The 25,739-nt window shown below is 41.0% G+C and overlaps 1 protein-coding gene across 5 annotated transcripts in view; it reads left to right on the top strand.

Moving 5' to 3' along the window:
* Positions 1–25,739, top strand: part of c6h11orf65 (chromosome 6 C11orf65 homolog) — a 63,092-nt gene that overhangs the window by 376 nt on the left and 36,977 nt on the right. For 4 of the 5 annotated variants that reach the window (XM_060826696.1, XM_060826695.1, XM_060826694.1 and 1 more), the window contains exons 2-3: positions 2,024–2,168; positions 22,188–22,359. In XM_060826696.1, coding sequence (XP_060682679.1) covers positions 2,134–2,168; positions 22,188–22,359 — 207 coding nt within the window. In that variant the 5' untranslated portion in view covers positions 2,024–2,133. Of the gene's footprint in view, positions 1–2,023; positions 2,169–14,335; positions 14,379–22,187; positions 22,360–25,739 lie in introns of those variants that run through there. The other variant, XM_060826693.1, reaches the window with a different exon arrangement.

Genomic DNA, 25,739 nt, shown 5'->3' with positions numbered 1-25,739 from the left:
CAGTTTCTTGCTTTTCACCTAAATCGCAGCATGTTCCGAAATAATCATCCAATACCTGCTTTTATTTAACAAACAGGTTTATTATTGATAGACGTGAACTTCAGATCTCCAAATATTTATGAAAGTGAAATAAGAAATGTGCAGAGTGGTGGATGTGGTCTATTTAGACTTCAGTAAGATGTTTGACAATGTTCCTCATGGTAGACTGGTTAGCAAGGTTAGATCACACGGAATACAGGGGGAACTAGCTATTTGCATGCAAAACTGGCTCAAAGGCAAAAGACAGAGTCTGGTGGTGGAGGGTTACTTTTCACATTGGAGGTCTGTGACCAAACCTAAACACAAATAAAAAGCAGGCCATACCACCAATGCTTCATCCAGAGGCTCATTGATGATGTTACCTAGTATGGTGACGAAATGTCTGAAACTGAACCTGCCAGTTCAGCAAGCAAATCTACATCCAGGGACTAGATTAATTTAGGATATCTATTCTAAGATATCTAAAGAAAGAAAATTGGGATTTAGAGGCAAGTTAGCCTGAAGTTGGTAATGGAGAAGATGCTAGAGTTCATGCTAAAAGATTTAATATCAGTTGAAAAACAGTGGTAAGAATAGACAGAGTCAGCATAGATTTATAAAAGGGAAACCATGTTGACAGATCTACTGGAATTCTGAGAAATGTAACTGTAGTAGAGTTGATTTGTATGAGCCATGGACAAAGTTTTTCTGAGGGCTTTTGACAAAGTTGACAAAGTCGAAGAATAAAAAATTACTATGTAAAATTAAAGAGCATAGGATTGGGGCTAGTCTATTAAAATGGATAGAAAACAGGTTGGCAGACAGGAAACAAAGAATAGGAATAAATGAGTCTTTTTCTGAATGGCAGGCAGTAATTACTGGGATGCCATGGGGATTAGTGCTTGGATACCAACTATTCACAATATATGTTAATGGTTTAGTTGAGGGAACTCAGTGTAGTATCTCCAAATTTGCAGATTACACAAAGCTGGGTGGGAAGGTGAGTTGTGAAAAGGATGCAAAGATGTTTGTGTGATTTGGACAAGATAAATGAATGGGCAAATGCATGGCAGATTCAGGTGGATAAATGTGAGGATATCTACTATGGTAGCAAAAACAGGAAGGCAGATCATTATTTCAATTACGATAAACTGAGAGAGGGGAATGTGCAACAAGACCTAGGTGTCCTTGTACGTTAGTTGCCAGAGGTAAGTGTGCAGGTGCAGCAGCTGGTAAAGAAAGCAAATGGTATGTTGGACTTCATTGCAAAAAGATTTGAGTAAAGAAGCAGGAATGTCTTGCTGCAGTTATACAGGACCTTGGTGAGGCCGCACCTGAAATATTCAATGCAGTTTTGCTCTCCTTATCTGGGGAAGATATTCTTGCCTTTGAGGGAATGCAGTGAAGGTTTACTATACTGATTCCTTGGAAAATGGAACTGAGGAGGTATTGAATTGTTTAGGATCATACTTGCTGGACGACAGGAGAATGAGGAGGATTTCATAGAAACCTATAAAATTCTAACAGGATCGGACAGAGTAGATGCAAGAAGAATATTCATGATAGTGGGGGAGTCCAGGATCAGTGCCACGGTCTCAGGATGATCAGTCAGGACCATCATCAATGGTGGAGCAAGCTTGAAGAGTCAAATGGTCTACTATTTTCTATGTTTCTATGAATCCAATAATTTTTTTTCTTCAGTTATGATTGTTGCTATATATTCTTTAAAGGCAGAAACCTCATCCTGTTCATTATCAGTCAAATGAAACACTTTTTGTATTTAAGTTATATGAAACTGAGCTTACCAATAAGATTTAAATATATTTGGTCAAAAGACTATTTTAAAAATGTTGCAAAAGCAACCAGAATTAACTAAGATTTGTATAAAGTCGAATAATAATTATCAACAGGAACAAATAGAATTAAGAGCTCTTGAATATATATGCTATATTTAATTTCAAATTATTGGCACATTGTGACTACAGTATTTTTTTTAAAATTGTAGGTGTAAGACAGTTCATTCTTTAATTAGCTGGTGGATTCATAAGGCATCCAATACGGTGGAACCTTAGGAAAATATAATGAAATGACATCTTGCTTGACAGTGAACAAAAAATGACTGAAGAAATAGCACAAACAAACATTGGCTGGTAAGAGACAGATTTGAAATTCTTAATATCTTGTTAAAATGTAATGTTAAAATAATGCTAGTACATTTATGACTTATTATAACCCAGGGTGGGACTCACCCAGATTTGGAATATGTGATATTGCAAATAAAAATACTGAACCAGTCACACACAGTTGACAAATGGGCCCATGTCTGTCAAATATGTTTTAATATAGAGAAATGTTCTATAGAGAAAACTACACACCATGCAGAAATCAATGCTACTTCATAAAGGAAGAACTTGGGGTCATAATTAGCAATTCAGGACCAGTGAAACTATTGTGAAATTAAATTAAATATAGTGCCAGCATAATTATGTATAAGAACAGAAATGCTACTCCTTTCTTGTTACAATCAGGCCACATTTAGAATATTGTGCTCTGTTTTGGACCTATCATGTTGAGGGTAATACGGAGGTCTGAAATGAGGAAAACCATCCAGATTAATGTTTAGTTTAAGGACCATCAGGTCAAGCTAAATTTGAGGAGATGTGACTAAATCTTCAATATAATGTAATAATTAGATTTAGTCCATTTTATTTGGACACCACAGGATGATAGAGTCCTTGAGTCATACAGCACAGAAACAGAACCTTTGATCCAACTCGTCCATGCTAATCAAGTTTCCCAAACTAAACTAGTCCCATTTGCCTGTGTTTGATGAGCAACTCTGGGCCTAGGAGACCTGGCTATGGATTACATCACAGCATTGGTGACAGCCATCTGTACGGACTTGCTAACAATCAAAAGCAAGGGCACTGGAGGAGTGACAGGCTGCCTTCCTGAGATGACAGCAAATTAGTGCTCAATAGAGCCATTGCACTTTCTCCTATGACAGTGCCTTCGTCATCCAAGTAATATGTTGGAGGCCAGATTGCTGGACAACTCTAGCACCCCGCAAGCCCCTTCTTTGCATGCAGCAATCTTCATGATAGTAACATGAGTTTGCATGGTGAGAAGCTGATGTTTTAAGGTTTTCACTAAAATATGCATCACAGTTGAGGTGCAGTGTCTATCATGACTCAGGTGGTAGCACTCACTGAGTCAGAAAGTTATGGGTTTAATTCCATTCCTGAACTTGAAGACCAATATCTCAGGTGACATTCTAAGGCACTGCTGAAGGTGTTGTATGTCAAATGAGATATTAAACGAAGAATTTGTGTGCACCCAGTCAAGATTAAAAGATCCCATAGCAATATATTGAGGAAGATCAGCTGTTGTTCCTGTTGAAACAGTAAAATACCATGGTTACTGAAAATGTAAAGTAAAAACAAAAATACAGGTCTGGAAATACCTGTGGAAAGAGAAACAAAGTTAATGTTTCTGGTAATGATTTTCCATCAGAATTAGTCATCATGCTGAAATGTTAACTCATTCCACAGACACTAATCTTTTGCTATAAATTCTGTGTCTTGTGGTCCTGCTACAAAACCACCTGAAGAAGGAGTGGTGCTCCGAAAGCTAGTGCTTTCAAATACACCTGCTGGACGACAGCCTGGGGTTTTGATTTGTAACCTATTCCAAAAAAACGTCCTAACCAATGTCCTGTACAATCATAACATGACCTCCCAATTCCTATATATTCAATTCACTGACCAATAAAGTAAAGCATACCAAATGCCCCTTTCACTATCCTATCTACCTCCACTTTCAAAGAGCTATGAACCTGCACGCCAAGGTCTCTTTGTTCAGGAATACTTCCCAGGACCTTAGCATTAAGTGTATAAGTGCTGCCCTGATTTGCCTTTCCAAAATCCAACACCTGACATTTATCTAAATTAAACTCCAAATGCCACTCCTCAGCACATTGGCCCACCTGATCAAGATCCCACTGTAATTTCAGGTAACCTTCTTCACTGTCCAGTACACCTCTAATTTTGGTGTCATCTGTAAACTTACTAACCATACCTCTAGTATTCATATCCAAATTATTTATATAAATAACAAAAAGCAGTGATCCTTGTGGCACACCACTGGTCACAGGCCACTAATCTGAAAAGCAATGGTCCACCACCACTTCTGTATCCAAATAGCTAATTTTCCTTGTTTTCCATGTGATCTAACCTTGCTAACCAGTCTACCATGAGGAACCTTGTCAAACACCATACTGAAATCCATAGAGATCACATCCACTGCTCTGCCCTCATCAATCCTCTTCATTATTTCTTCAAAAAACTCAAACAAGATAATGATGCATGATTTCCCATGTACAAAGCCATGTTGACTATCTCTAATCAGTCCTTGCCCTTCCAAATACATGCAAATCCTGTCCCTCAGAATTCCCTCCAACAATTTGCCCACCATCAATGTCAGGCTCACCAGTCTATAATTCCCTGGCTCTTCCTTACCACTTTTCTTAAATAGTGACACCACATTAGCCAATCTTCAGTCTTCTGGCACCTCACCTATGGCGATTGTTGATACAAATATCTCACCAAGGGGCCCAGCAATCACTTCCCATCTTCCCACAGAGTTCTAGTGTACACCTGATCAGATCCCGGATTTATCCACCTTTATGCATTTTAAGATGTCCAGCACCACCTCCTCTGTAATATGGACATTTTTCAAAATGTCGCTATTTATTTCCCCACGTTCACTAGCTTCCTTATCCTTCTTCACTGTAAACATCGATGCAAAATTCTCATTTAGTATCTCCCACACCTTCTGCAGTTCCACACATAGGCGGCCATGCAGATCTTTAAGGGGCCCTATTCTCTCCCTAGTTACCCTTTTATCCTTTAATGTAGTTGTAAAATCCCTTTGGATTCTCCTTAACCCTATTTGCCAAGCTATCTCGTGTCCTCTTTTTGTCCTCCTGATTTCCTTTTAAGTATACTCCTACTACCTTTATACTCTAAGGATTCACTCGATCTCTACTGTCTCAACCAGACATATGTTTTCTTCTTTTCCATGACAAAAACCTCAATTTCTGTAGACCTCTAGCATTCCCTACCCTACCAGTCTTGCCTTTCACCCTACCAGGAACATACTGTTTCTGAACTCTCGTTACCTCAATTTTGAAGACTTCCCATTTTCCAACCAGCCATTCTTTTACCTGCAAATATCTTCTCCCAATCAAGTTTTGAAAGTTCTTGCCTAATACTGTCAAAATTGACCTTGCTCCAATTTAGAGTTTTAACTTTTAGAACCAATGTATCCTTTTCCATCACTATTTTAAAACTAATAGAATTATGGTCGCTTCCCAAAGTGCTCCCCCTCCAATACCTCAGTCACATGCCCTGCTTTATTTCCCAAGAGTAGGTCAAGTTTGCACCTTCTCTAGTAGGTACATCCGAATACTGAATCAGAAAATTCCTGCCCAGCCAAACCCTTAATACTATGGCAGTCCCAGTTTATGTCTGGAAAGTTAAAAATTCCCTCCATAACCACCTTATTATTCTTACGGATAACTGAGATTTCCTTCCAAATTTGTTTCTCAATTTCCTGCTTACTACTGGGGGTGTCTATTGTACAATCCCAATAAGGTTATCACCCCTTTCTTATTTCTCAGTTCCATCCTTGACATATTCCCAGGAACATCTTCCCTGAGAACAGCCATAATGTTATCCCTAATCAAAAACACCACTCTCCCTCCTTTCTTATCCCACTTTCTATCCTGCCTGTAGAACCTATCCCCTGGAACATTAAGCTGCCAGTCCTGTCCATCCTTGAGCCATGTCTCTCTAATTGGTATGATACCCCAGTCCCATGTTCCCAACAATGCGTTAGTTCTGCTTCACCTGTTAGACCTCTTGCATTGAAATAAATGCTGTTCAATTTATCAGTCCTACCTCATTCTCTGCTTTGTTCCTGCCTGCCCTGACTGTTTGACTTGCTGTCTTTCCAAACTGCCCAATCTCAGACTGATGTCTTTCCTCACTATCTCCCTGGTTTTTTTCACTCACACACTCCCCTCACCACCTCACACACCCCACCCCACCCTTAAATTTAAATCTTCATGAGCAGATGTAGCAAATTTCCCCACCAGTAATTTAGTCCCCTTCCAATTCAGGTGCAATCTGTCCTTCTTACATAGGTCACTTCGACCCCAGAAGAAATTCCAATGATCCAAAAATATGAACCCTTCTCCCCTGCACCCTTTTCCTCAGCCATACATTCATCTGCTCTATACTCCTATTCGTACCCTCATTAGCTTATGGTACTGGAGTAATCCAGATATTACTAACCTTGGACAAAGTGAGGACTGCAGATGCTGGAGATCAGAGTCGAGAGTGTGGTGCTGGAAAAACACAGTCAGTCAGACAGCATCTGGGGAGCAGGCGAATCATCATTTCGGGCATACACCCTTCATCAAGAATGAGGCTTGTGGGTCGGGGCTGAGAGATAAATGGGAAGGGGTGGGGATTGAGGGAGGTAGCTGGCAAAGCGATGGGTGGATGAAGGTGAGGGAGAGGGTGATAGGTCAGAGGGGGCAGTGATGGACAGCTCAGAGAGTGGTGCTGGGTTGGAGGCTTGGGACTGGGGTAATGTTGGGGGAGGGAAAATGAGGAAGCTGTTGAATTCCAAATTTATCCTAGTGATTGCGGAGTCCCAAGGCAGAAAGTGAGGCATTCCTCCTCCAGGCATCAAGTGGTAACAGTTTGCCGATGGTGGGGGTCCAGGACCTTCATGTCCTTGACGGAGTTGAAGGGGGAGTTGAAGTGCTCAGCTCATGGGGCGGTGGGGTTGGTGGGTGAGGGTGCAAGAAGGGTCCTGTCTCCCTGATATAAAGGAGACCACACCGGGTGCAACGGATAGAGTAGATGACATTATGAGATGTGCAGGTGAATTTCTGATGGCTATGGAAGGATCCCTTGGGGGCCGTTGGATGGAGGGGAAGGGAGTGGTGTTGGTGCAGGTTTTGCACTTCCAACCTTGGAGGGAAAGGTACCAGGAATAGGGTGTGGGCTGGTGGGGGGTGTGGACCTGAAGAGGGAGACACAGAGGAAATGATCTTTTTGGAATGCTGATAGGGGTGGGGAGGGAAATATATCTCTGGAGGTGGGGTCTGTTTGGAGATGGCAGAGTGGCGGAGGATGACGCATTGTTTGCGGAGGTTAGTGGGATGGAAGGTGAGGACTGGGGATTCTGTGCTTGTTGCATTGGGAGGGGTGGCGTTCAAGGGGAGCAGTGCCCATGGCTACCTCTTTGGTTTGGAAGAAGTGGGAGGATTGGAAGGAGAAGGTCTTGAGGATGAGGACCAGTTCAGCCAGGTGGATGAGAGTGTCGGTGGAGGAGATGCACTGGAGGGCATCGTCAACTACATGGGAAGGAAAGTTGCGATCGTGGAAGAAGGAGGCCATCTGGGACTTTCTGAAGTGGAATTGATCATCCTGGGAACAGATGAGGCAGAAGCAGAAGAATTTGGAATAAGGGATGGCATTTTTACAGGAGGTAGGTTGGGAGGGGTTGGAGTCTAGGTAGCTGTCAGTGGGCTTGTACATGGCCGTGGTTAGTTGGTCGCCAGAGACGGTGATGAAGAGGTTCAGGAAGTGGACGAAGGTTACTGAGATGGTCCAGGTAAATTTGAGGTTGAGGTGAAAGGTATTGGTAAAGTTGATGAACTGTTCAACCTCCTCATGGCAGCAGAAGGCAGCGCTGATACAGTCATCGATGTAGCTGTGGAACAGGTGGGAGGTGGTGCCAGTGTAACTGTTCCAAATATCTGACAAACAGGCAGGCATAGCTGGTCCCATGCGGGTGCCTATGGCTATCCTTTTGGTTTGGAAGAAGTGGGAGGATTGGAAGGAGAAGTTGAGGGTGAGGACCAGTTCAGCCAGGTGGATGAGGGTATCGGTGGAAGGGTACTGGTTGCAATGGCGTGAGAGGGAAAAACAGAGGGCTTGGAGACCTTGTGTACAGGAACTGGATGTCCGTGGCGAAAATGAGGCCGGGGAAGCGTTTCAAAGAACATCTCTAGGACACCCTCACCCACCAATCCCGCTGCCCTGTGGCTGAACACTTCAACTCCCCCTCCCATTCCATCAAGGACATGCAGGACCTGGGTCTCCTCCACCAGCAAACCATTATCACCCGACGCGTGCAGGAGGAATGCTTCATATTCTGCCTTGGGACCTTGCAACCACAAGGGATAAATGTGGATTTTAACAGCTTCCTTATTTTCTCTTCTCCCACATTATCCTAGTCCCAAGCCTCCAACTCAGTACCGCCTTCCAGATCCGTCCATCACTGCCCCCTTTGACCTATCACCTTCTCCTTCACCTTCATCCACCTATCACTGTCCCAGCTACCTCCATCCAACCCCACCCCCCCCTCCCATTTACCTCTTAGCCCCGACTCACAAGCCTCATTCCTGATGAAGGACTTATGCCCGAAACGACGATTCTCCTGCTCCTCGGATGCTGTCTGACTGGCTGTGCTTTTCTAGCATCACACTCTTGATTATTAACCTCCTCTTTAAATTCCTGCCTACATCCCTATATTCTATCTTCAAAATCTCATCTTTTTCCTCTTCCTTTGTCGTTAGTTCCAATGACCTCCTGCTGGTACCTCCCCCTTTGAAATATTCTGCACCCTCTCCGAGATATCCTTGATCCCAGCACCAGGGAGGCAACACTCAACTCTGATTTCTTGCTGTCGGCCGCAGAAACGTCTGTCTGTGTCTCTGACTAGAGAGTCCCCTATCACAGTCGATCACTTAGAAACTGACATACTTCTTGTTACATTGAAGCCAGTCTCTGCACAGAAATCTGGTTGTCTGTGCTACATTCCCCTGCATTTTCCAAAACAGCATACTTGTTTCAGATGGGGATAGCCACAGGGTACACTTGCAGTACCTACCTCCCTCTCCAACCTTTCCTGGAGGTAACCCATCTACCTGATCGTTCCTGCATTTTAATCCCTTTCTATAACTACCATCCATCATATCCCCTAGCTTCTGTAAATTCCTCACTGCCTCTAACTGCTGCTCCAACAATCCATGTGACCCAATAGGATTTGCAACCAAACACACTTCGTGCAGACATTGTCATCAGCAACATTGAAACTGTCTCTAATCTTCCACATCCAACAAGAGGAGAACATCACTCTACTAAGGGCCATCTTTGTCCCGAAAAATCCATAAAACCAGAAAATAGCACAGTTTTACTGCTCTAAAAAACACTACTGTATGTAAATTAGTGCCTATGTTTTTATATTTTATATTAAATTTTTAAAATTTAATCAAGAGATAGATCTCAATAGAATATATAATGAAAAAAGAACCCACTCTACTCACTGTTGTAGATTTACAAAAAAGTGAAGTAAGGTTACCCTTAAAAACATCCACTTAGTAGCTCCCATGCTGTGAGCTCTCTCCCATAGGTTGCCCAAGGTCAGGTGTGAATTTCGTTCTTTGTTAATTTTTCTTAGACACACACTGTCCAGAGATACTTGAACTCAAGCAGCAGATTGGGTCAGACAACAGTGTATGTTTCTTTCTTGTTTGAATCACTTCCCATGTGGTCTCTGCTTTTATCTCCCTTCCTTCTTTTTAAAGTGCCAGTGTTTTTCTATAAGAAAAAGTTTTAATTATATTTATAGGGTACATAGAATTGGGTACAATTTTAAAAATACAAAGAACTGCGGATGCTCGAAATTAGAAACAAAATCAGAAAAACTCAGCTGATCTGGAGGCATCTTTGGAGAGAAGGCAGATTTAGCAGTGACCTTTCTTTAGAACTCTTCAAGGTATAATTAAATGGAATCTTTACAGCCCATTGTTGATTAGTTTCAGCAATTACTGTCCTAATAATAGCCTTCATGGACTTCTCCATTGCAGCAAGAGCTTGCAGAAATACCTGTGTCATTAAGTGAGTTCCTATGGAATCTGGGTTATACTACCTATCCTACATGAGAGAGCAAAGTTTATGTTGTGCAATCTGTTTGGGTGATGTGGTTGCCATGGTTTAAAAGCTCGTAGTGTGTGTGCTATAAGATGTGGGTGTAAAATTTAGAACAGAGCTGTGTGTAAGGATGCTATAATGCAAATGACTGTCAGGTATGAGGCCTAAATTATTAAGATTGTTGTTAGGTGACTGGTGAGGCGTGGTGAATTGAGTAGTGTTTGAGTCTATTGGTGTAGTTAATACGATATGACAGTTGAAGATGCATTCATTGATCTTGACATCTCATGAGATTATTGAGAGTCTTGTTACACTGCATCCAGGTTCTGGAAGTTTGGCTCCTGTCATTACCCTCCAACATCCCATTGCCTCTTGCTCACCTGTCTGAAGGGTCTCCTTACATCCTGTGGATGCTCCTGTACTCCATTCCACCTCCTCCACCAAGTCCTCCTATGCAGTGTCTGAACAGTTTGCCAGCTGTCTCCCAGTTGCATCATGCCTGAATGCTTTCCAGGTCAAAGTAAATTCTTGCACAACTCCCAGCACCTGCTCCATTATAATGCACTTCCCCTTTCAGTGGTGAAAGCTAGCTTTAAATGGTGCCAACCACTCACATCATTGGCCTTCTACTGATGCATTCAGCCAGTCAGCTGCATAGTTAGTTTGGCCTAAATAGTGTTAAACTGGCCATATAGATTTGGCTTGCTGTCAACTGGTACTAGTTAATTGTGTATTGCATTCTCATTATTGTTTTTTGTGGGCTGTCAAACTTAGTTTCCAAGAGAATAATGAATGCTATCATGGCATAATTATATTTTAAGTAATGTTTCTAGTCACAGAATTCATATACAGGTGCTGTGAATTTTGAAAACTCTTTATACCAGATATCAGGGGTGTTCATGGTACAGTGGCAGAGTCACTATCTCTGAACCAGGAGGCCTGGATTCAAGTCCCATCAGCTCCAGAGTTGTGCCATAATATCTGTGAGCAAGTTGGTTAGGAAAAATATCTAAACTTATCTATGCAGCAAAACATTACACTGGTGAATATTCCTTGACCTTCATTTAGGAGACCACATATTGCTTAGAAAATGGGCACTGCATGGTCTAACTTGACTGTTCTGTTGAATGTGCTGGTGAGTTTAAGGTAAGGATAAAGATGTATAACATATAGAGTAGGAGAGTGAAAGAGAAAGTTTTGTTCAATTTGTTGATCACAGTAATTGTGATTTAATTTTACTATGCTCTCTAAAATGAAAGCAAAACTATTAGCATATTTTACAAAGTTTGTAGTGGCTTTCTAACATCTGGATGCACTTATTCTTATCAGACTGAAGAACTCAAATTTATGGTTTTTTTGTATGCAGTCCATTTCATTTTGTGGAACAAATAGCTGCACTTGTAAATCTGAAACTAGAGGGAGGAAAACAATTCCTATCTGGTATACACCCAGCTACAGTAGGCAATTGCTTAGGAGCCATTATTAAAGCTGTAATTCAAGCACTGAATCTAGTTTTTCCTGTTTCCTCATTTAAGGTTTTTAAATTATTTGATAGTGAGATATGAACACATCTGGCAAGGACAATACATATTGCCACCCCTAATTGCCTTGAACACGATGTTTATTTCTGTAGCACTTGGTACAATTGAATGGTTAGGGTAGTTAAGAATCAACCACATTGTGGATCTGAAGGTCGAGGCTAGGTAGGAATGGCAGGTTTCCTCCCTTGAAGGACATTCATGAACATAATGGGATTTTATGACAATCTGCTAACTTCATGATTGTTATTATGAATGAAACTTGCATTTAATTCCAAATCTATAACACTATAAGATTGCATTGTGCTGTATTGCAACAATCCTAAAAATTGTAATGCTGCTGCAAATTTTGTCCACTGGAAGGGGAATCAATAAAGATGTGGGTATAAGCTCTCCACTCATTGACCTGTAGACTAAAACCATCCTGAACAATTTAGCCAGTATTGAGGGAATGCTGTATTGTCAGAGACCTCAAATAATTCCTCAATGAATAGGTTGATTCACAGATCAGATGTTGCTGAGAAACATGCTATGAAAAGGTCTGTTGCCACAAAGACTACCTTACTTTGAGAGGAATCTGTTGAACACAATTACTGGTAGTTTTTTCAGAGTTGTTTTGCTCTGCAACCATGACGTCATATATGGTAGAAAGTATGTGTTTACATATGGAACTGGACTTTCTGCTGCAATCTTGTGGCTCCAAGTAAAATTCCCAACCAGTGCTAGTTTTGACCAGCCTTAAGTCAGTTGCCCATTTCAGGAGACTGAATGACGATGATGTGTTTTATGTGCTTTGAAGTTAACCTATTTTAGAAAATTAGCAGGGTACAGCCCATACACATTTCATGTGACGCTATGACCCCATTCTGACCCACTGACAGTGTGGTATGCTCCTTTTTTCTCCATACAGAGAGAATGTATGGTAACAACATTAAACAACAGGATGCACAACCTACAAAGCAAGTCAGTCATTAACTTTTCAAACCACTCCATGACCTCACTTTCCCAATATCTGCAACGCCGTTCAACCCTACAAGCTTTCAAGGTATATACACTTTATTGTTGACATTTATAGCATCCCTGAGTGTGCTGTCATGAGCTCAGGTTTTTGTTTTTCAGACCCAATAAAAATGAGACTGTTTTGGGATATCATATTATCGATCCCTATGTGTTCCACACAGGAATATTACTTCACTTCAAAATATAGCCCTTAGCACAAGTTTCATAAATGTCCAATGCATTTAATTTAATCATTGGTTGTAGGATGAAGTGCCAATTATTCAGTGTATCAAGATGTTCATATTTTTGCATAATAACTTTTCATTTCTGCCAGATATCATTTTAAGGTATATACTTAACGGAACTCACAACCAAATCCAACCATATAAATTAGGTGCAGGAGTAGGCCAATTGTGTCCTTACTCCTACTTAATTATTCAAAAAGGTAATTCCTGCCCCCCTGATAATCTTTGCCTCTCTTGTTAGTCAAGTATCTACTTACATCTACCTTAAAAGTACTCAACAACTCTGCCTCTTTCTGGAGAAAAGCATTCCAAAGACACTCAGCCTGCTGAGTGAAGAATTTATCCTCAAGTCCATCTTAAATGGAAGATCTCTTATTTTTAAACTGTGTCCCTTAATTCTAGTCTGTCCCACATAGGGAAACATGCTTTAAGTATCCAATCTGTCAAGCCCTCCCAGGATTTTGTATGTCTCAGTAAGATCACTACTTATTCTAAACTCTAATGGAATACAGACCATGTCTAACTTCCCTTTTTCCATCTCTGGGATCAGTTCAATGATCCATCTCTATATTTTTCTAATGCACTTATAAAGAGACCAAATGTAGACAATACTCCAGGCATGTTCTCATCGGTGCCCTGTGTAATGGAGCATAATATCCTTTTATATTTAATTCTCATTACAATAAGAATGAAATTCCATTTGAATTCTCAGTATTTACCATTCCTGTATACTAACTTACACGTACCAAGACACCAGATCCATTTTTCTCCATTTAAATTAATGCTGTTTTTTTCTATTCTTGCTGCCAAAGTATATTTTCCGACATTGCAGTCCATCTACCAAAATTTGCCCACTAACTTAACTTATAAATCCTTTCATAAACTTACTTTCCTGTGTGTCATCAATGATGTTGTAGTTCTGTTCGCCGAGCTGGGAATTTGTATTGCAGATGTTTCATCCCCTGTCTAGGTGACATCCTCAGTGCTTGGGAGCCTCCTGTGAAGCGCTTCTGTGATCTTTCCTCAGGCATTTATAGTGGTTTGAATCTGCCACTTCTGGTTGTCAGTTCCAGCTGTCCGCTGCAGTGGTCAGTATATTGGGTCCAGGTCGATGTGCTTATTGATTGAATCTGTGGATGAGTGTCATGCCTCTAGGAATTCCCTGGCTGTTCTCTGTTTGGCTTGTCCTATAATAGTAGTGTTGTCCCAGTTGAATTCATCTTGATTGTCATCAGCGTGTGTGGCTAGTAAGGATAGCTGGTCGTGTCGTTTCGTGGCTAGTTGGTGTTCATCATGGATGCGGATCGTTAGCTGTCTTCCTATTTGGCCTATGTAGTGTTTTGTGCAGTCCTTGCATGAGAGTTTGTACACTACAATGTACAAGGCCATGTACATGGACCCAATATACCGACCACTGCAGCGGACAGCTGGAACTGACAACCAGAAGTGGCAGATTCAAACCACTATAAATGCCGGAGGGACCGTGATCGAATCGTGGAGAAGACTCAATGGGCTTGAATGGCCAAATTTCTGCTCCTGTGTCTTATGGTCCTAAGAGTCAGGAGGTGAGTTACTCATTATAATATTCCTAACCTCTGACATGCTCTTATATATATGGTGAGTATCCTCCAGAATGTTAATAGTGGGGGATTCAGTGATGGTAATACCATTGAATGTTGACGAGCAGAGGTTATTATGTCACTTATTGGAGATGGCCATTGCCTCACATTTGTGTGTACAAAACAGTTGAAGCTTTAGCATGATCCCCATGATAATCCATGAATTATAGTTTTCCAACCTGAAAATGACTCATTTATGCATTTTGTTTCCTGTTAGCTGACCAATTCTCTATAAATGTTATTATGTTACCCCTACACCATGATTTCCTAATTGTACAGTAATCTTTGATATGGCACATTACTATACTACAGTTTCCAGCATCTTCCTGATAATAGATGTTAAGCTAACTGCATGCCCCACCTCCCAAAATCTAACTCTGCTTTCTTAAATGGAGGAGTCAAAATTTTTACGGGCAATAGCAAGCGGTATTGGATTGCGAAGAGGTTCTGTTCTTGAATACATTTGCAAGTCAATTTCATTTTTATTGTAAAGAGAATTAGATATAAAAGGAGTTGAAACACAATGCAGGATAATATAAAATAGCTGTTCATAAGTACAGAAATACTTTTATTTCATCTGATCTTTAAAATTACATCCCTACATGGGATTATGCTCGTAAGTATGATTATTCATAAGTCAGACGTTCATAAATCAAGGACCTCCTGTGTTTTTCAATCTGTTGGGATATTTCCAGAATCTAGAGAATTTTGAAAAATTAGAAGTAATATATTTCAACAGGCCTTCTTTTAAAACCCTTAGATGAAATAGAGATGGCAAGTTTTATCAATAGGCTTGCAAATGTATTCAAGAACATTCCTGAAGAAGGGCTCATGCCCGAAACATCGATTCTCCTTCTCCTTGGATGCTGCCTGACCTGCTGTGCTTTTCCAGCAACACATTTTCAGCAAGTTTTATCAATAGCTTTGTTTTAAACTGTCTATTTAATTGCAGGTAGAATAGAATTGAGAATCTAGGCATTTTCTAACCAACTTGATCAGAGATGTTGTTACACAGATCTGGAGCAGGTGGGACTTGAACCCACACCTCCTGGCTCAGAGATAGGAACAATACCACCACAAGATCACAAGAGTTAAGGATATAAAGATTAGCTAATTAGCACAAGGTTGTGTGATTCACAATTCCACAACTCTTCTAATGGAGATATATTTTTAAAAGTATTTTTCAATGGAAGGTGCTGTGCTTTGATGTGCGTAGTGTTTCTGACTTACATCTATCCTTTGGAGATGACCCATTTTGTCACAGAATTAATATACTTTTGGTATAGCTGGACACCATCTGCCTGTGAGGCTTTTTTGATTCTCAGTGCTGACAATACCTCTGGAGTATCTGATATTTTTGAGTTGGCTTGTCATAAGTCCGAAGTGTTTATATCTTATGAGATCAATAGACTCTATTGCTCCTCTATGATAATGTTGTTCTTCCCCTCTCAGAGGTTGTCTGTAATTTTTCCTTGTCTGTGCTTCTAAGGCAATTTGGATAGATTTTTCTAAAGTTAAACCATCCATAGACTGTAAACAATCTGATAAAGACAAACCAAAAATTCAGAAAACAATCCGGAGGGGGCACACGTTGGTACAGTGGTTAGCACTGCGGCCTCACAGCACCAGGATCCCAGGTACAATTCCAGTCTCGGGTGACTGCCTGTGTGGAGTTTGCATATTCTCCCTATGCCTGTGTGGGTTTGCTCCGGTTTCCTCCCACAATCCAAAGATGTGCAGGTTAGCTGAGTTGGTCATGCTAAATTGGCCATGATCGGGGTGAATATGGGGAATGGGTCTGGGTGGGTTACTCTTCGGAGGGTCGGTGTGGACTTGGGCCGAAGGGCCTGTTTCCATAATGTAGAGAATTTGATTCTTCTGAATTATGGTTACAAGTTTCAACTAATTTGTATTGATCAGTAAAGAAGTCATCTATGGATTCTCCTAGCTTTGAACCTTTCTGTTAAACTATTTGTCATTGAAGAATTTAATTTTACATTAAAGTAATTGTTGAGAGCTTTTAGAACACAAAAATAAAATGCAGACAGCTTTGTTTAAAAAAATGCATCAAATTCAGCTTTTAGCTCTTCTGATTTTCTCAGTGCTCTTTCCTTGATTCAGTTATTTGAATCAATTGGATAAATAGATACATTTAAGGGAAAACCAGCTGAATACATGAGAGAAAAAAGAAAAGAAAGATAATAAGAATGTTACTTGAATGGCTGCAGCAGCTTACAGAGAAAGCCATCAATCAGCTGTTTTCAAATTAGCATATGGCCTCGCTCTCCCTATACCCATGGTGACCTTCTGCCTTGCAAGCCTCCAGGCCACTCATACTGCTCTGATTCTGACTCCTTGCGGTGCCCCAGTTTTAATCTGCATTTTTGGTGGCCATTTTTGAGTTGCCTTAGTCCTCAGCTCCAGAAGTCTTGCCGTAATCCTCTCCATCTCTATCTTCAAGGTGCTCCTTAAAACCCACCTCTGTGACCAAATTTTTGTCTTGATTGTCCTTTGGTATCATTTTTAAAATTAATAAAGCTCTTTTTCAGTACTTTTGGATGAACTAATGTTAAAGGTGCTATGTAAATGCAAAAATAAAACACTGTGGATACTAAATGTGAAATAAAAACAAAAAATGCTGCAAGTGCTCAGCAGGCCCAGAAGAACTGTTTAATGTACTGAGAGCACTGACCTAAAACATTAACTCTGTTTATCCCTCTACAATTGATATATTCACATCTAAGAACAGAATTGATGAGTGTAAACATTTTGAAAATTTTCATCATTGTGCTTATTTTTACATCTTATGATGTTAAATGCCAAAATTAAACTGTGGATGATTATCATTGACGAGTTGTTCTGGATAACTGAACTTTGTGAAGGTCTCCAGCAATATTTCAATGGTTTTCTTTTAAGATGTTGTCTTCATGATGGCAACTTCACCTCAACTTTGGAGTTAAGCTCTGGCCACCAAACGTAGCTTGTGGCTATCTCCTTGATTCTGACAATGCCACAGTGACCTTCGTAGAGTTGATTTAACAAATGTTTCCTTAATAGTGATGGAATTATGACTCTTATTCTCCATAGGAGACATATGTCTTCAGTTCTGAGGTTATTTTTGTAATCTTGGCATGGAGTACCATATCTATCACTTTTGATGGTAATGGATCATTTTCTAGTGTATTTCTTAACTTGTTCTTCTGTTATTAGAGTGCTCCTTTCATGTCCAAAGTAGAAATAAAATCTACATAACGACTGTTTGGATCATTTGGCAAATCTAGAGAGCCCATCAGCATTGCCATGTCAGATGGATTGTTGATACTTAATTACATAAGTGTAAGCTGACAGCAACAATGCCCACTTCTTCATACAGCTCCCTGCTAAAGAAGTTATCCATATATAAGGCCCAAATATTGTGGTCTGCAGTCTTTTAGCGGGGCAAATTCCCACATGTACAGAAATCTGTGCAATCGTTTAATGCCAAAAATGACTCATAGGGCCTCTTTCTCTATCTAAGCATAGTTTAATAATATTGTTGCAAAAGCTATTGACACCTCTTCAGCATTGGCTAACATGTGAGAAATGACTGCTCCTAATCCATAACACATTGTAGTTGCAATGGTAATTTTGTGTCAAAATAGATCAGGACTTTAATAAAACTTATTTACTTGTATAAAGGTTCTTTCACATTGATCTTTCCATTCCCAATTCATGTTTTGGCATAGAAAATTGTATAATGACTTCAGAATTGTTGCAAGTTTTGGGACAGACCTTTGCATATTAATTTAGCAAGTTCAAAATATATCATAATTGGTTTACATGTTTAGGCGCTGGTGCCTCAGTTAAGACTTTTACTTTTTAATGTGATTTGTGTAGTTCCTTAGCATCAATGGCCAAGCCAAAGTATTCAATGGACAATTTAAAGCATTCACATTTGTCTTTCCTCACTCTTACTTAGTAAGTCTCTGTACAGTAGCACCTAAATTGTGGAGTTAAGATTTTTCATTTCTCCTTATGACAAAATTATTTTCTAAGTAACCCTGGATCCCTTCCAATTCACTTAAAATTTGATTCAAAGCACATTGGGATAATGCAGATGCAGATGTGATTTCAGATAGAAATTTCTTGTATTTGAATAGTCCTTTAGAGTCATAGAGTTTATGTGTTACAATTGCCAAGTATTTCTGTAATTCAGGCTTGACTGAGGTCAATTTTACTTAGAAGCTAGCCTCCAGTGAGCCCAGCAAATAGGTCATCAATTAAAGGCAAAAGATGTTGCTCAGCACACAGTTCTGGATTATTAGTGATCTTATAATCACTACATTAAGGGTACCAATCAATCTTTCTTCAACATTGGTATGGCAGGTGTGGCCAAAATACACATATTTATGGATCCAAGGACTCCTGTTCTGACTAGCCTCACTAATTCTACTTGACCTTTGTCTGATTGCAGAAGGTACTGGACTAGCTTTGCAAGATTTTGCTGAATTCTAATTCATGACTTTCAATTTGACAAAAATATGTTCCATGCTTCCCAGATCTCTTTTAAAAACAATGACTTGTTTCTTTAGAATTTGTGATAGACCAGTCTCCGAATATGACATGCAATTTACTTCAGCCCATTGAGTTAGGTTTTCTCCAACCATGTTCTTCCCAATAAAGCTGAAAAATTTCCTTTGGTAAGATGTAAGGACAAATCTTCTGAATGACCATATAACTGAGCATTCACATTGATAATTCACATTGATACAATCCCTTTAAGGCACCACTTCACTCTGTATATGTTCTTAGTACAATATTTGAGCGTTGCAGCACAATGTGGCTCAGCTGCTTCTGATACACACTTTCAGGTATCAATGAAACAGCCGCTCCACTGTCCACTTTCATTCTTACCTGTTTTCTATTCAGTAATGGTGTGACCCCCAGCATTGGTTGGTGTCACCAGTGATGGCCAGTATGTTTAATAACAGCCCCTCTTCAGACTAAGACTCGAGGCTTTATTCATGACTTTTTTGTAGCATGTAGATTTTCTTTCTATTCTTCAGTTTCTGCATTTTTGTTGCATGTTGTTGCTGTTTCGTCCTTAAGCACCCCCATTCATTGTGGCCTTTCTTCCTGCAGTTTCTGCATGCAGCTTCTTTAGACCAGCAATTCGCTGCTGCATGACTTGCTTTTCTGAACTCAATTTTGCATGGGTATTCATCTCTCATCTTTGTCAGCTACATTTTGTAAACTCTCATGCTCGAACTTATCTGTTGAGTTTCCTTTGCTGCTCGTTCTATTGACACTGCAATGCTTTCTTTAAGTCTAGGTTCATTTCTATTAGTAATCTCTTTTGGACATCTTAGTCCACACAGATGGTGTCTCTGATGGTGTATTTAAGTTGTGTCCAAATTTGCAAAATTCTGTTAACTTCTTTAACATTGCTATGAACTGAAGATAGATTCACGATTATGCTAATTATTTTGTGGAATCTGAACCTTTCAGCAACCGCCTATGGTTTAGTGAAAAATAGTTCTGAGGAATTCCTAGTATGTCTTCACAAGTTTTGGAATCTAGCTTCTCTGGCTGTAGCAGATTCATTAGGGATTTAAATGTTTCTCTCCCCATAATACTCAGGAATACAGAACTATTTATATTTGCTTCAATTTTATTAGCTTGGGCAATATAATGGAATCTTTCTGTGTAGGAGTTCCCGCTTTTTGTATTTTCATCATACAATTCCATGGATACAAAATTTCCCAGTATTTTATATACTTTTTAAAAGGCAAGGGCTGCATTACACGATTATCACAAAAATACTAGCACTATGCTTTTTCCCATTTAAAACAAGATACAGTATTCCTAAGGTTGCCTATTTCTTTCTGCATTTATACCCCTCAAACATGTCAAAACATTCCCCTCGTGTAGGGCATTTGTTACTCCCTTGTTCCCTTCAGGGTGAAGCAGGTGGCAAGACTTCTCTGCACTGTTCACAATTTCTGCTCTTGCTGACTGGACCTGCTTTAGTATAGTGATAACATCTTTTCATTTATTTATTTATTTGAAGTGTCCCTATGATCTGTCGTGAGAACCACAATTCTGTTTTATTTTGACAAATCAGCGAATTGACCTGGTGGATCTCGAAGCAGTTCTTACCTTTGTCGCCAGTTTTCTTTTGGTGTTACATTTCAAGAAGGACCAAGAGGCCAAAGTGTTTAACAACAACAAGTGTTCTGTGAAGGAGGTGTTCATTCTGCAGGCAGCAAGTTTAGACTAAGCTGTTTTTCACTCAAAATGGCTGATGATGTGATGTTATGTGACAGTAGGTGACTTAAAGTGACTAAAACTGTCTCTTAAAGTGACAGTCCACTATATTTACCAAATGCCCAACATTTGATAGAACATAGAACAGCATAGCACAGGAACAGGCCCTTGGGCCTATCATATCTGTGCTGACAATGATGCCATTCTAAACTAATCCCCTCTGCCTGCACATGGTCTGTATCCCTCTATTCCCTACCTGTTCATATGCCTCTTAAACTTTGCTATCATATCTGCTTATACAATTCTCCCTGGCAGCATATTCCAGCCACCTCTGTATGAACAAAAACTTGCTTTGCATATCTCCTTTAAACTTGCCTCTAACTTTAAACCTATGCCTCCTGGTAGTTGATATTTCGTACCCTGGGAAAAAGATTCCAAGTTCAAGCGTATCCAGGCTTTCTATAATTTTATATGCTTCTTTCAGGCCGCCTCTCAAATTCTTATGATAGTACCATTCAAACCTGCAATCTCAGTCACCTAGAAGGCCAAGCTCGTGGATAGATGTGAATAGCATTTTCTGCAAGATTTTCTTCCAGTTAAAGGTTGCCGAACAAAGAGACCTTGGAGTGCAGTTTCATAGCTCCTTGAAAGTGGCAGATCAAGTCCAATGTGGAGACAGTAAGATGATGCAGGTTGGTAGATCAAGAACAAAGAAAGACAGTATTAAATAAAGGGAATTATTGTAAAGGGTGTGCAGGAGCAGAGGGACTTGCATGTGTGCATGAATTATTAAAGCTGGCAGGACAAGTAAGCACTAATAATGCATACAGCACTCTCGACTTGCTAAATAGGGGCATAAGGTACAAGAGCAGAGAGGCTTTGATGAATTTATGTAAGACACTGGTGAGATCTCAGCTTGGAGTAGTGTGTACACTTCTGTGTGCCAAACTATGGGAAGGGTGTGAATGCATTGGAGAGAGTACAAAAACAGGTTTACAGAAACGACTTCAGGGATGAGACACTTCAATTATGAGCAAAGATTGTCGAGGTTAGGACTGATTGGCTTTGAGAAAAGAAAACTAAGAGGAAATTTGATGGAATTTGTGAAGGGTCTGGATAGAGCAGATATGGAGAAACTGTTCCCAGTTGTAACCGATCAGAAATTACAGGGCAAAGTTTTAAAATGGCTTGCAATAAAAGCAAACATGAAGTGAGAAAGAAATATTTTACACAGTGAGTAGTTAAGTATGGAATGTACTGCTTGCATATGTAGGGGAGGAAAGTTCAATTGAGGCATTCTTGAGGGCATTGTATAACTATTTAAATAGAAATGATGTGCAATGTTGTAGAGAAATGGTAGGGTATTGTTAATAAAATAAAATACTGAGAAGCCAGTGGTTGAATAGCCTCTTTCTGTTCTGTAACAATTCTGTGGTTCAGTTACATACTTGTGTGTCAAAGCTGAGCTAATATTTACTAATTCATGAATTAACTTGTTACATTTTTAAGCATTGAAGCACATCTGCCAGATACCAACAATAAGGATGAACATTGCCTCACAGACAGCAAAACGTTGGTCAATGAGTCCCTTAAATTTGAGAGCTCTGTAACTAAAGAGCAGCAAAAAACTTTGGCAGAAAATTCAGCAAGAATAATCCAAAGAGCATGGAGAAGACACATCGTAAGTTAAACTTTGTGCTAAGTTGGCAAACAGCAATGTAGGGTGGGGAATTACAGTAAGCACAGAATTTTAAGCTGTTTTTTCACCTACATTAACCCCATATTTTATTAATTTATTACTCAATACTGTTTTCATACATTATAATGATAAATTTTTAAAAATACTTAGAAGTGCAAAGCAATTTAGGACAGCTTGAAGGTGTGAAAGTTGCTATGTAAATTCAAATTTTCTATTTTGTTTGCATTGTATTTTTCAAATGTAACAAAAATTTAATGGATAATTTAGTAAATTATAGAATTGAATATATGTTTTTAAAATAAATACACTTTTGAAACAAAACAATTCCCTTTACTACTCTACAGAATGTTGAGGTCTGTGTCTGGAACATGGAAAACCTCAAAGCTTGGCAATGCTGAAAACAGTCAGGAAAGCTATGTTAAAAATAGTATTAGAAACATGTTTTTCTAAGTATACAGCGGAATAATTTGCATAGGCGTGGATGGATTGTTATGGTACCTCCCTGCTATGTGTTATGATGGTAAAACTGATTTTAAAACAGGTTAGACTAATGTTTATTGACACAACATTTGGCAGGCGTGAGATTCTGCCAATGTGTTCACTCCCTACAAAATATACCATCAAATAAAAGAGTAATGATGTTCAAGTAGTGTGGTTAAAAGTATTTCAGGAGTTAGTCTAGTTTTTAAATCCATGTTAACAGATCTGTATTCTGTTTCTTTGGCCTGACCAAATCTGTGCTGTACCGGGCAGGAAGATCGCTGAGAGTCTCGCACTCTTCAGACATACGATTGCCTATGTGCAGGACAGTGGGGTGGACACCTGTCTCATCAACCTGGACCAGGAGAAAGCCTTTGACAGGATAATGTATACATATATGAGGGATGTCCTCTCCAAAATGGGCTTTGGGGAGGGAATCAGTAATTGGATCAGACTACTCTACACCAACATCGTCAGTGCAGTCTCAATCAATGGGTGGGAATCAGATAGCTTCCCTGTCAGATCTGGAGTCAGGCAGGGCTGTCCTCTCTCTCATGCCTTGTTTGTGCGTTGCATAGAGCCATTTGCTGAATCCATCGGGAAGGATGCGAGCCTGAGAGGGGTGACTATTCCTGGCAATGGGGGCCTGCAGGTTAAGGCCTCCCGGTACATGGACGATGTCGCCATTTTCTGCTTGCATCCGCTGTCCGTGCACAGACTCGCGTGCATCTGTGACCAGTTCGAACGGGCCTCAGGGGCCAAGGTAAACTGAGGCAAGAGCGAGGCCATGCTCTTCGGGAACTGGGCCGACCAAACCTCTATCCCCTTTACCATCAGGACCGACAACCTGAAGATGCTGGGTATTTGGTTCGGTGGGGCTGCGGTGTGCGCAAGACCTGGGAGGAGCAGATCAGGAAGATGAGACAGAAACTAGGCAGGTGGGAGCAATGGTCGCTCTCCATCGCGGGAAAAACCTGGTCATCAGGTGTGAGGTACTCTCAGTATTGTTATATGTGGCACTGGTCTGGCCTATCCCCAGAACCTGTGCCGCCGCAGTCACCCAGGCCATCTTCCACTTAATGTGGAGATCAAAGATGACCAGGTCCGAAGAGACACAATATACAAAGACCTGGGCAATGGGGGAAAAACACGCCCAATGCCACCTTTGTGTGTGGCTGCATCAAGCTGTGTGTGGATCCCCGGTACGCAAACACCAAGTGTCACTACGTACTGAGGTTCTACCTATCCCCGGTGTTGCGAAGGATGGGCCTGGCCTCGCTGTCGCAGAACGCTCCAAGTAATTGGACCGTTCCGTACCACCTGTCCTTTGTGCAGATATTTATGAAGAGAAACACCTTTGACCACAAGTCCAACGGGAAGTGGTCAGCACGTAGTGTCCTTGAGACCCTTCGGGAAAAGGAGAGGGCGGATCCTATCGAGCGATTCCCTGAGCAGACTGTCAAAGTCATTTGGCAGAATGTCTCATCACCAAAACTTTCCAACAAGCACCAAGACATGGCTTGGCTGGTGGTGAGAAGGGCTCTGCCTGTGAGATCCTTTGTGCACGCCCGGACTCTCTGCCGTACCGCACGCTGCCCCTGAAGTGGCTGCGGTGGGGATGAGACTGTCACACACCTCTTTCTGGAATGTGCCTATGCAGAGGAAGTCTGGAGAGGAATGCAGTGGTGTTTGTCGAAGTTCGTCCCGAGCAGCGCCGTGACGCGGGATTCCATGCTCTACAGGTTGTTCCCTGGGACGCACACTGAGACGAACATAACTGTGCCTGGAGGATCATCAACTCGGTGAAGGACGCTCTCTGGGCAGTCTGAAACCTGTTGATCTTCCAGCTGAAGGAGTTGACCCTGACTGAGTGTTGCAGACTGGCACATTCCAAGGTCCAGGACTACGTGTTGAGGGACGCGCTGGAGCATGGACGCCCAGGTACGGTGGGGAAAGACCACCATGTAACATCTGCCTGCCTAAGCACAGGGGTCCGATGCAGTAAGGGGGTCCCTGCTGACCCCCCAGCTAAATATGTGGAGAGTCAATCTACAGACCTGTAAATATGAATGATTACTATCTCGGTATGGAAAGAAATGCAATGTTTACATATGTATGGTATGACCAATTGTACAGATCATCAAAATATTTTATAAATAAAGTATATTTTTGAATTTAAAAAAAAATCTGTTTCTTTGGCAGACAGGGCTATATGCTGAAGGATAGACTAACTGTTTGTGTCCCGAACATTCTCGGTCAGATCCACCAACGTCATGCCGGTGTTCTCCTCTGACCACTGCCTCCTGCTGGCCGACTGTCACCTACAGGATGAGCAGCGGGCTGGTAAGGGAACGTGGAAGCTGAACACCAAGCTGTTGACCCCGGGAAACATTGAGGAGCTCAAGAAAGATTACGCAGGTTGGAGAACCATGAAGCCCCTGTTGAGTCTCCAGCGGACTGGTGGGAAACAGTAAAAGGGAACATCAAGAGGTTCTTCATCCTCAAAGGTGTTCAGGAGGTGAGAGAGAGGTGGGGAAAACTGTCCCAACTTCAGGAAAGTATGCAGAACCTGTTCCTGCTGCAGACGATGGGGTCAATGTCACAGAGGACCTTCAGGAGGTGAAGGGCCAGCAATCCTTGCTCTTTGCCTCAGAGACCTCCAAGAAAATCTTCCGGTCCAGGGTCCACTCCATGGAGCAGGACGAGACGTGCTTACATTTCTTCTTCCAGAAGGTGCACAAAGAGAGCTCCGTGCTCAGCAGCCTGAAGGAAGAAGATGGCTTGATAACGTCGTCTCATGCTGACATCATGAGGATCAGCAAATCCTTCTATGTCAGTCTGTATGACTCAAAGCCAACCGACAGTGCAGCCTCCCAGTTGTT

This window comes from Hemiscyllium ocellatum, chromosome 6 (genome assembly GCF_020745735.1).
Source record: "Hemiscyllium ocellatum isolate sHemOce1 chromosome 6, sHemOce1.pat.X.cur, whole genome shotgun sequence".
Taxonomy (NCBI): Eukaryota; Metazoa; Chordata; class Chondrichthyes; order Orectolobiformes; family Hemiscylliidae; genus Hemiscyllium; species Hemiscyllium ocellatum.
Note: the sequence above shows the minus strand (reverse complement) of the source record. Positions and strands in the feature narration are given on the sequence as shown.